This window comes from Frieseomelitta varia, unplaced genomic scaffold (genome assembly GCF_011392965.1).
Source record: "Frieseomelitta varia isolate USP_RPSP 00005682 unplaced genomic scaffold, Fvar_1.2 scaffold_326, whole genome shotgun sequence".
NCBI classification, from domain to species: domain Eukaryota; kingdom Metazoa; phylum Arthropoda; class Insecta; order Hymenoptera; family Apidae; genus Frieseomelitta; species Frieseomelitta varia.
The window spans coordinates 389263-402406 of record NW_025110064.1 but is presented as its reverse complement, the minus strand read 5'-3'; the positions used below and the strand labels follow the sequence as shown (position 1 = coordinate 402406).

Sequence of the window (13144 nt, the reverse complement as noted above, 5' to 3'; positions counted from 1 at the left end):
GTAACACGTAGTCGAAGTTTGCTCCCCTGTATAAACCAAAGATTAACCTCTTGCGCTGGAATGACGTGCCACGCACGTCGACAACTTTCTTTTGTTCCAAAATTTGTAATATTTTCCCAGTTTTAAGTACAGTTAAGTAAAATACAAAATAGGCGAAACAAATGATAAATTTATTACTTCTCGATAATTTCTATCCAGCGATATCGTACCGACGAGTTCAGAAAGAAAGCGACGAATTATTGCATACGGTTCGGTCACTCGTTATGGTCCGCAATCAGTTGCCAGCGCAAGTGGTTAAACAAACAACATGACACGTTGATCCATGAAATCACCGATTAATTATACTTGTATGGCTGTGCAAACATTTACTTGCTTCACCCATTCCTTTTCGCTCTGTTCGATCACGTGCGCGTAAGTGTTGCCCATCATCGCGATCAGCATGTTCAACAGCAGTATGGGTACCAAAACCATGAATATGGCGAACACCATCTTCGATAAATTAGGGTAGGTCGTGTAGCCGAGGTCCGTATACTGAAACGAACAATCGTTTGCCTCGTTATTGGTATCATTTCCAACACGCTCGAATGACTTGGTAACGCGACACCGCGACACGGTGCAGCGGATCGATAAAAATAATCGTGCCGCAAGCAAAACTTGCACGGCCATGGATTTTTCAGTGGAAATCCAGCCGGTTCTTCTGCTGGCTTCGCGTGTTTAATTCGACGACTTGTTAGACCAACTGTGAAACCGAGCAACAATTTTTAGCGGGCATTCTACGTTTTATAAATGTGGCTATGTCTACAGATGCTAGTAGCAGTGTTGGCACGGTGTAAAATCTTTAATTACACCGTTCCTGTTTTGTTTCTATTTTTAAGGAAGAGGAGAAAAGGAAACACCGCGGAAAATAGCGAAATAGACGGAAAAATATAATATTATTCGCGCAAACGAGAACAGACGATCCGTGATTGAAATTCAAGATTAATGTAGACCATTTCGTTTCATAAAGCGAAAAACACGACGGCTCTGCCAGGTTATCTACTCGCTGCAATTAAATTGATGTCATAATTTTCTGATGTTTCGTAATTTTCAATTTTTTGTCATTTTATGTCATACCTTTAAAAAGATTACATTATCTTATTTTCCTATGATCATCAATTTTTTAAATTGTTTTGCAGGTTGTGTTTATGCATGTGACTTCTCAAGATTATAACATGTTTTATATAATTTATTGACACAAATGACGACTATCGCCGTCATACATATTTAGATAGTGAAATAAATTTATGAGTTACTACTCTCAAAATCCAGTCAATCATTTTTCCATTAAAAATGACTTGTACTATATAAATATATTTCCATTGCCAAAATCAACAGTCAATGGAACAATTTGAAATGATCATATTGAGTTAAAATGATTATATTATAATGACTAAACATTTTTCATCAACTGAAGATTTTGACAATACAATTGTCTTTATATAGCATAAGTTGTTTTTAATAAAAAGTTAATTACATTGGTTTCTGAGCTCTCCATATGTATCTACATATTTTCAACAGATATAGTATTTAATTAAAACTTGACGGTATCTAAAAAAGAATTTATGCTATTTATTATAATATTAATGTTTTGAATTTTTTATATTAACTCAATGTAGTTTTGCAAGAGATTTAAAAAAAAGTGTGTTTTTGAAATTTGTGTTTTCAATTTGCGAAAATTAAGTCTATACTGAAATAGGATAAACAATGTATAATAAAGAAACCTAGACGATATACTATAACTGTTTTACTGTTTTAAATGTTTTCAAACTTAACTCTTATTATTAACCCTTAGCACTCATTTTTCTAACTTAATTTGTCTCTTGATATCAAATTGACACAATAGTAAAAAAAAATTAATACTTATAATGAAAATTTGATTTAAATTTTTTATTAACAGTATATAGACTAAATTTTTTGTTTCGTTTTATATAAAATTCACATAAATTCTACATTCAGGTATAGACGTTCAATTTTACATTGTTATTGTGTCAAATTGACACAATAGTAAAAAAACTAATAAAGAAAATTTGATTTAAATTTCCTTATTGACAATAAATGAACTAAATTTCTATTTCGTTTTACATAAAATTCACATAAATTCTACATTCACGTTCAATTTTACATTATCTTATATATTCTAGTTTTGTCTAACGTTATGATCATTTGTTTCACGGATTTTTATCCGCAACAACTATATTCAAAACTATAAATACCCGTACGCATCTTCCAAATTGAATGGTGATTCATTGAATGCATAATTATCATTTAATAATTATAAGGCAAGGCTTATTTTTCAAATACTCTGAAAATAAATATCAATTGCAACTCTGGCGACATATTTTCTTATTAAAAATGTTTAAAAAAATTAATTAACTCAATAATTATAAGGCAAAGATTATTTCTCAAATTCTCTGAAAATAATTTTACATTATCTTACATATTCTAGTTTTGTCTAACGTTATGATCATTTGTTTCACGGATTTTTATCCGCAACAACTATATTCAAAACTATAAATACCCGTACGCATCTTCCAAATTGAATGGCGATTTATTGAATGCATAATTATCGTTTAATAATTATAAGGCAAAGCTTATTTTTCAAATACTCTGAAAATAAATATCAATTGCAACTCTGACGACATATTTTGTTATTAAAAGTGTTAAAAAGATTAATTACAGAGTATCACCCAAATGTACCAAAAGAAGGTGTCGAAATAATCGAATGCACAAAAATATCGATCTTCTTAATTTTTCAGTGTCTCAATTCAAATACTTATAAAAAAAAAAATTCCCTAATTTCTACCCATATTTCTTTTCTTTTTTTTATCAAACTCATAGACAAATATTCCATCCATTTCTTCCGTTTCACAGAAATTCCCTCCCCTCTCGTCGTTGGGCGGTATATAATCGATTCGTTAATTACTCGAAAGATACACGAGATCTCGGTGAGAAAAACGCGGCGTAGCGCGTTATTTTCTAGCAGGCCTTTCGTTGAATGTAATTCAATTAGCCGCGGATACAGTGCACGCGTTCCGAATTGTCTTGATATTTCATCGGTGAAATTCGATTAATTGAAACGCACGAAAACCACGCCGCGAGGCGAACCAATTTTTCCCCAATGTGCGTGCCCGGCTCGCAACTCGCGATCTATCGATCCCCCGAACGAGGGGGGAGGAAACGTTGCTCCTCGCCCCTTGGGTCGCTTTGCACGTACCTGGGGAATCGCACGTACCGCGATCGTTACATTAAAAATGAAATTTTCGCGCACGGTATTCTCAACCCGGGATAGGAGGACGATTTTTTTCTCGCAGCTCTTGTTTACAGTACGTCAATCTCGTTCAAGCATGGCTGAGAACCCCTTGGTACTTGAAAATTGAATTTTCGTGGAACCGGAGGAACACTTCTTTCGTGATATTGTTGTACCGGTGGTATCAAAGAATTATTCTTCCACTTTATTTATCTTCTTTCAAACCATCTCGTTCTTTCGTTTTCAACGGATGACGTGGAAAACGGAAATTTTCCTTGATAATTCGTTTTGTTGCAGCAGCTCAGTGGATTGGGAAATATTTACATTTGCGGACGATTGCGAAGGCAGAAACTACGTTGCCTTTTATTTCAAAAGGAAAATGGCGATCTGTGATACGACCGAAAGTATTTTGCTTTTCACTTTCTTTCGAGCATGAGTTTCATGTCATTAGAGGTTCATGTAATAAATGCATGATTTTTATTTTATACTTGAGAAATTAGATTAATATCTTTCTTTTCTTATGTAACTCTGTGTATGAAAATTTTTACATCTGCAACTTTTATCGAATAACTGTATAATTATTATAGAAATTACAAGTCAATAAAACTTTCTTCTTTATAAGATAGGAATTATCAGTATTTTATGTAAAAATATCAATTGCAAAGCTGGCCACTTTGAAACTGAAAACGTTTGTAATAACTAGATCACGGATACTTATACAAATTCATATTTTTACATAAACGATTAAAAGACCAAGAATTATAGAATGAATAATATATTCTGCATTCCTGCATTTCTGCGTTGTATACATTCTATGCATTTCTTTTTTGTATCTCATAATTTTCCATAAATGCATAAAATCATCGCAGTCCAACAATAATAATTCAGAAATCTATAAAAGTGGAAGATAAAAACAGAAAAATTACGTGTATACATGCGTACGACATAAATTAATATACTTTTGTATGTTTTCACAAATTTTATGCAATATAAATTTATCTCTCATTTGAAAATGTATATATACTGATATTATACATTCATTTGTTAATTCTCCTCAAGAGGAGAATTTATTTGTTAATATCAACAAGTTAATATTGACTAATAAACCTCAATAATTAAAAATATGAAATAATTAGTATATTTATAATAATTTATATATAATATGTATATAATAATAATAATATATTGTAATACCAGTTACGTACAAATTGAACTTCCAATTCAGATCTAATGTATATTACTTACAAATTCTATGTATATTTTTCGTACATTCGCGTATTTGTCATGCATATTTACGTGCATATTTTATAAATATATGTAAATTGCTTTTTGCATATTTTACGTGCATAAATATCCGCAGTCTAATTATTACAATCTGCTAATCACTCATTATACTCTTTAATAATCAAACGGTAGAATCATAACTAAACTGAATTTTTATAATAACCAATTATACAGAATGTTATGAATACTAAAATTATCGCATAAAATTTCTATCGTCAGAGATATTAAAATGAAGAAAAAAAGAAACTTTAAAATACGATAGAATATACATGCTTTTATTTATACGTTTTACGAAATCATCTTTTAAATTTTTGAAAATACACAATACAAAAATACAAAATATTTAAAATATATACATCTACAAAATTTCCAATAAAAATTATAAATTATGAGATGTAACAATACATCTATAAAATTTCTAATAAAAATCACAAATTGATCATTTTCACTACTTTCTGATAATTTTAATTAAATTATACACAACTTAAATTTAAATTTTTGATAAACCAAACGAATTAGTTTGAAAAAATAAGAGAAGAAAAATTTTGTCGCTCTGACAACGTTGTGGTTTCTTGCGATCTGAAACGAACCACGTTTAACCAGAAAAACACGAATGATAAGTATCTCTGATTGAAACTTAATTTGTGAACAGTGTTTAAATTCTTTCACGCTGTCGTAGGAACCGCGACGAAAAAAATTGTACGCCGCTGGGAGTAGCATTCTCCATTGACGTGCTAGTACAATTTGCCAAATTGCCTGATCCTTCTCAACATTCAACTTTTTTCTCCATTCAAACGCTGCTGGAATTGCATACATGTAGCTCGTATCAATTCGCGCGATTTTTAGAGAAAAAAGGAAAAAGAAAAATTGCAAACAAGTCATTGTTTATTCCGAACGACGAAAATTTTCTTTTACTCCTTTAAAACGTCACTTCATTTTACGTGCGCTGAAGAAAATAAGAATATTCTCAATTGAACTCTTGTATGACTGCGAAGACAACTGCGAAATGAATGAAAAGGTATTGAATCATCTTTGAGAATATAAAAGAATCGTACATGTAAACTAATGAAAGAAAAATAATGTGTATTTCTAATAATTACTGTAACTATAATTGTTGGATAGCAGTTTAATTTAAAAATCAAAAAAATCAATTTAAGCCATCGTAAAAGAAATTACTGAACTTTCTTCTTTCGGAAACTAATAATATATATACCATGACTAATAATATGATACAGATAGTCATTTCATGATGGATATTTTATCAATATCATTACACAGACAAGGTGTTTCGGTAATCGAGCTGGGAATGATTACTTACAGGAAAATAAATCAAAAATATAAAATAAAATTTTGTCATTTAAAGTTTCGTTTTTAAGAAAATCGTTGAAGGCTTGAAATATACATGAATTTAGCTAATTCTAGACGTGACAGAATAAAACAATTAACAGGAGATTATTTATTATTACGTAAAAACTAAGTCAGAAATATAGAATAAAATTTTTTTGTAAGATGCTTGGTTCTCGAGGAAATCAAGTTTGAAAATTTATCGAGTTTTTAAAATTTGTATAACAAATTTTAACGAAACACATTTAAAGTCTTCCTTAAAAATAAAGCTCTAAATGAAAAAATTTTATAAAAATAAAATTATATTTATTTCCTTAAAAATAAAGCTCTAAATGAAAAAATTTTATTTTCAAATTTTGATTTATTTTTGCATATCTCCCATCAATTATTCTTTTTTGTTACGTCTAGAATTAGTTAAGTTCAAGTACTTATTTGACAAATTTTCAACTTCGATTTCCTCAAAAACAAAGGCCTAAATATAAAAAATTTTATTCTATATTTTCGACTTATTTTGTCAAGTCTCGGAGTAATTATCCATTATCACCGTTGCTAGAAAATATAATAAATATCAGTAGAATGGACTCTATTTTTCGTCATCCATCATGCAAAAGATAGATACTGGATAATCACTTTACTGTACGAATAACACACAATCGACATGCGATTGCAAATAGCTCGATCGACTAAACATTTCACACTAAGAATCTCATCGCTATTGAGACAGTGAGATGCAGAGGAATTATTCTGCTATATACGTCTATATATGGATACTGTTGTGAATAAATTGACGCATTTATATTTAAACTACATATGAGGAGCTCAGAATAGAAATCAAATTTTCTTTCTTCAAAAATGAGATAAATAAAGAGAATGATACACAACATCAGTATATATAATACACTTTATATACAATTTTATAAGACAAATTTTCAAACTTTTACTTATGGTAACATTATGCATTATATTAATGCATGGAAGCATTAAACACTTTTGTATCGGAATTCAATTTTGCTTCTTTCAAATAAAACATTTTCTTTTTCGTATATAATGTATTCTGTTGCCTTGTGACAACTATAATACAAAGCGTAAGCATTTATACAGAGTGATCTAATAAGACTTATCACTTGAATTATATCTCCGAGATATGAAATCAAATTTTCTTTTTCAAAAATGAGATAAATAAAGAGAATGATACACAACATCAGTATATATAATACACTTTATATACAATTTTATAAGACAAATTTTCAAACTTTTACTTATGGTAACATTATACATTATATTAATGCATGGAAGCATTAAAAACTTTTGTATCGGAATTCAATTTTGCTTCTTTCAAATAAAACATTTTCTTTTTCGTATATAATGTATTCTGTTGCCTTGTGACAACTATAATACAAAGCGTAAGTATTTATACAGATCTAATAAGACTTATCACTTGAATTATATCTCCAAGATATGAAATTTATTAACAAAAGTTGTTCAATATAAAGAGGCTATGTGGCATTAATAATTTTGTAACTAGGAAAGTTTCGAAGATTTCAATCACGTTCATTTTTTTCAAATGGAACCATTAATCAATGCAGCTTGAGATTTTCTATGTTAAATGAATAAAATGAGATGAAAAAAATATCTTAATGTTTTTCTTTAATTTTGTTTGAAAAAAAGTATCTTCATTTTCCCACTTACTACTATGAAAAGCATTTTTGAAAATGAATTCAGAATTGTGATTTTCTTTCATGATATAGCAATATTAACAATTTCGTAAAACTAACTATGTCAGTGTAAACTAGAATTTAGAATTCCATGAAAGAAAATCTCGCTGAAATAAACATTAGAAGCAATATAGATGTAGAAAAACATAAAATATTCACGCTATAATACTCGTTATAGTAAACAATTCTTCGTCCAAGAAGTTCAATTTTCTTGATTGTTTATAGTTCAGAAAGTATGAATTTACATGAAAATACAGTCTATAGATAAGTGTAAATTTTTATAACTTTGAAATAATGAAAACTCGTAAAAACATCAAACGTATCGAATATTAGTTCGAATATTAGTTTAATATCGAATATTATTTCAATATTAATCCTTACAGTACAAACGAGACAGTTTAGCGCGACGTTATCACTGAGTGTATTCTACTTCATCGTTTATGTTATTTTTCTTTCCAAACGCTTAATGACATTTGCTACTTTAAAATACTTCTTTCAGAAGATATAAATAAATCAAAAAATATTAAATATATCCGGTATGGTTTTCTAAATTTGGTTATTACAGTTAACTGGACATTCTTGCTTTTAAAATATTAGAAATTGAAGAACTTCTTTTGATTTGATATGCTGCAATAAATATCTAATTTGAAGAAAAAATAAAATATTTTTGTTCAGTTATTTTCTTCTCTGATGATTAGAATGTAAACTTTTTTTTATGTTAAATTCACTGAATTTTTTCTTGATTAAAATTTCATTAAAGTATTAAAACTTGATTGCAAAGTAAAAGTAGAACAGATTCAATTATAATCGAATTACAACTACTTACAATTGAAAAACAAACCCGATCGAGTTTTCCGGATAATCAGTTTGAAAGAATCAAATTTGTAATCGTGTTATAAGTCAAATAGAAATTAAATTAAGTTTTCAAATATAGATGTTTATTACGTAAAAGAATAATTCGAATAATCGATAGATATTTTAAAACTTCTAGTATGTAGCTTGACCTAATTTATCATTTCCTGTTTTCAACCTTCTGTATGGATGAAAATTCTTTGTATTACCTAATTTTAATATTTTGTAATTTTAATAATCTTAATTCACTATTTCTGACATCGCTAATTGTCAAGCTCTTCTAATTATTATGTTCTATCGCTAAATTAGAAGTATTTTCGCCCAATTTTAAACGTACTTTATTTAAACGTCAATATCTAGTTCACTCTTTAATTTCAGCACCACTCTTTTTCTTTTAATATACTCACGGTATAAAAGAATACATGTCTCCAAATATAAACATTGCTAAACCTCCAGTTCAAACATATACATACATATAATTAGATGATTCTGTATTGTTCTGCACACTACTGTATGTCATTAAAACTATTTTGTGATATTCCTTCTTATAACATGTATATAGTAAGTCTATAAATATGTAAATTAACTGTAAAAGTGAGCTACTTATTGGGTCATCTTTATGACGCTTTCTACGTTTAAAAATAGGCATTGTTACTGTTGTCGAGGCTTTGAAAAAATTGAAACAGGAAGCTCAGCAGAAAAGATAATGAAATGTAAAAATATTGGAATATTGATCGATTGCTAACAGATTCGTGGAGTAATCCAGATTAGATGATGAATGCAATGATCTAATATTAGTAGAGCTGAATTAATCTTTCAATTTTTATCTTCATAAAAGTCAAGTAATATTTCATTTAAGATTCTCAAAATCCAAAAATCATCAACTAAATTTTAAAAGAAAGCAATTTTGGTCCATTTATACCAAATAATAATTCTCTGTGCTTCGTGCGAATTTACTCGAAAAATTCACTTTTTTCCTTTCGTTTCGTTCAAATAAATAATGCGAACGCGTCGATATCGTGCTGTGTCGTTGAGCGAGTGATAATCCTTAGCCCACAACGAGCATTTCGTTCGAAGCCTCGTTCAGGAAAGCGATGTTTTCATCAAAAAAAAAAAAAAAAAAAAAAGAAAGAAAAAAGAGGAAAAAACAGACGTGCATTCTTGCGAATATACGTGCGCGTAAATACACGACGATAGCGAAACCGCGACAATAAAACGCTGATTTATAGGGAACGAGGAAAGCTTACGTTATAATCGCCGAGGGTTATCTGAAACAGTGCCATCCAGGTCGAGTGATAGGAACTGTAGAGGGATGACTTCACTCCCGGGAAGCCTTTATACAAGAAGTAGAACGACTGGCAGAAGCCGAACAGCACCACCATGTAGATTATCCCGAAGGTCAACATGTCGCCGGTTATCATACTGTAGATCATTGTAACGAATGGACCGGTCAGCCGGACAGCGCTGTTAAAACAAAATCGAAAGATTACACAAAAGTGTACAACAGCCGTACGATAATGATGAATTGAAACGCATCGGCGATCAGATACCGCGGTCGAGCATCGTTCGGCACATACATACGATGAAATTGCGCACAGATTTCATCGCACGTCCTCCTGCAGGTGTGCAAACAGCGAAACCACGGCATCGACAAAGCGGAATAGTTGTTGGTTATCACGTGAGAAATAATAGTCCGATACGAGCAATGGAATGCTGTATTGTCATAAAAAGTGTCAAATGTTGAAGTGACCAGATGTGAGACGTTAGAAGATTAGAGAATTTTATTGAATTACTAGGAATAATACAGCATTAATTACTAGAATTAATATAACGTAATATGACGTAAGATAAATAAATTGCATAGGATGTCTCGAATTTAAAGGGATATTCTGTGGTAATTCGGTTTGTCTTCGACTTCTTTGGGATTTTTTTTTTTTTAAGGAAACCATGATACGTTTTGGTATACAGTTTTCGCACGCAGATTTATTCATACTTGAAGAGTATTTACAATTTTTTTTTTTTTAACGAAATTAACGAAAGTCGTGGAAATTGTATAGCCTTAGGTAAAGCATGTTTTTAAAAACGAGTTAGAATGGTTGACGTGATTACGATTCATCTGTTTATTTGAAACTAAAAAACCAAAATGCATCTTAATTAGTATAAATATTGCATGAACCACAGGAAACAGCGAAATTTCGAGAATTAAAAAAATAGCAGCATTTTGAAGTTTAAATATCGATTTTCCTGCTTTTCGTCTTTGGTTGGTAAACAGAAATAGAAAAAAACATTAGATTTTGAAATCCGTGGTTCATGCGATAAAGGTACATCCGGTGAAAATCTCCTCCAAATTTCAAGTCATCAACTAAAACATGAGATATCCCGTCAGCAAAAAATAAGAATCTGAGAAAAACACATTCGAAGTTTCTGTTAGCCGTTGTACAAAAATATTCACACTTACAATCAATTGAGTAGGACAAAAAATAGAATATTATAAAATATTAATAACATAAAAGTAAATAATAATATTATAAAATGAAGTATTTTTTGAGAAAAACACATTTGAAGTTGTACAAAAATATTCATATTTACGTTGCGAGCAGTACACCGTTTCCTTTAAATATCTGTAACTTTGTTAATTTTACGAATTCAAACAAATCCTTTTACATAGACATTTTCGAAAGCATATACTTTGAGAAAATGTAAAAAAAAATTGATTTTTCTAAGTCGGATTACCAGAATACCCCCTTAAATGTTAAAATTTTTAAAACCGCGGGGAAAATCGCAAAAAAAAAAAAAAATAAAAATTGTTTTAATTTTCTCACTTATTCAATAAAACTGTACCAATCAACTTATAAGAGTAACTAGGAGACCACATTGTATGCTGTAGTGCATCAAACAGAACAACCAGAACAATGTTTAGCTACAATCAGAGTGGTTAGTGTATACTCATGTATGTGTCCACTCATGAAAAATAAATAATGTTAAAATTTGCTGCCCTCGAAACTATTCAAATTCATTTGAGACATTTTTCCGATGATAACGATAACAATGTCACTTAAACTACCAGAGTCAAGTAAGACACTTTATATAAATCATAAAATATGCTTTAAAATATTTTACATTACAAAAAGATGTATCAATAAAATTAGAACTTTAAAGTTCGTTTATCAATTTATAATTAAAATATCATAATCCAAAAATTTATAATTGAACATCTGAATTTAATCATGATATAGTACAAGAGAGATAGATAAAGGAAAATTATCAGAATATCTGTATATAGCGTTATATAAATTTTATATCTTCAGTCTCGTTATATGCAAAGTAATAATTATTGAAATTTACAAATTGTAAAAGTAAAACAGAAAGCGCATATATTTTGACACAAAGTTCAAAACATCACAACGATAGAAAAAGTTTCGTAAATCTTTCGTAAATTTCTGATTATATTATAATTTAGAGTTACTAAATTAAACTAATTGTAAATAAGAAGGAAAAAGAGAAGAAGAAAAGGTGTATTCAATGTTCGTCGACGTGAAAAATATAAATTCGCGATCTTCAAAAAGTGTTTCACATCGTTTCAGTAATTTTCTCTCTATTTTCTTTTCACTTTGTTTCGTATTTCAAAGAGACTCGCTTCCCAGCGACACGTAGCTTTAACAATGACGAAGCGTCACTGTCATTGCGATATCGATGAAGTCTCGTGTTCCTTTCAAAGGTATCCGTGCATCGTACAACAGATATTGATCCTTTCTGTATTTACTGTCAACGGATGCAGCCGTATATACCATGAACCTGTTTAACGTCAGTTTGTAGATAGGAAGGCAATGACTGGCGTTTGATTCCTGAATGTATAACACGATTATGAAGACACTGATCTTCCATTGTTCTCAGTAGTTCGTTAAAACTGTCCGAGAAACGTAAAACATGAAAGTAAAACTTATCAGATAATTTGAAGGAAGGTCAATATCAAATAATTTGTCAATTTATTATCACAAGTATAGAAGTAAGATGATGAAATGAGTGATATTTTTTAAATCGAATGCATAACTATTTTGTTAACGTAGAAAAAATAATTACATTTCAGATAACAAGAGTCTAAAGAATAATAGTCTGAAAGAAAAATACAATTTGGCTAATTTGGTTTTAAATTCGTAATAATTTTTATAAAGATCTTTATTATATACTATAATATAGATCTAGAATATAGAAGATATAATATTTATAATATAATATAGTATAGTATAGTATTTATAATATAATATAGTATAATACTATAACTATAATATAGAAGATATAATATTTATAATATAATATAGTATAGTATTTATAATATAATATAGTATAATACTATAACTATAATATAGATCTAGAATATAGAAGATATAATATTTATAATACTACGATTCTCAATCTGTAATTCATCGCAATTCTAAGCAAGCATTAAAAGTGATAATTATAACAAAATCAATCAATTTTATTTAAAATGTTAATTATTTTAAAACAATGGGTCTGATTTTTTGAGAATTTAAATTAATTTAATTCGTATTTTATTCTGCATATTTAAAGGATACTATACATATATAAGGAAATAACATGTATATACAACTATATACAACTTCTACACATCCATTTCAAATCTCTCGAAAGTACAATATTTTTC

General features: G+C 29.3%; 1 protein-coding gene and 1 long non-coding RNA gene across 2 annotated transcripts in view; one reads left to right on the top strand and one right to left on the bottom strand.

The window, feature by feature from the left end:
- Window positions 1–13144, bottom strand: part of LOC122530087 (transient receptor potential cation channel subfamily V member 4) — a 104087-nt gene that overhangs the window by 33108 nt on the left and 57835 nt on the right. The window contains exons 6-7 of the mRNA XM_043656746.1: window positions 9729–9945; window positions 370–531 (exon numbers count right to left, since the gene is read on the bottom strand). Of these exons, the coding sequence (XP_043512681.1) occupies window positions 370–531; window positions 9729–9945 (379 nt within the window). The remainder of the gene's footprint in view (window positions 1–369; window positions 532–9728; window positions 9946–13144) is intronic.
- Window positions 511–1267, top strand: LOC122530092. The gene is made up of 3 exons (XR_006306910.1): window positions 511–788; window positions 880–1030; window positions 1176–1267. It is a non-coding gene; the product is annotated as an uncharacterized LOC122530092 (long non-coding RNA).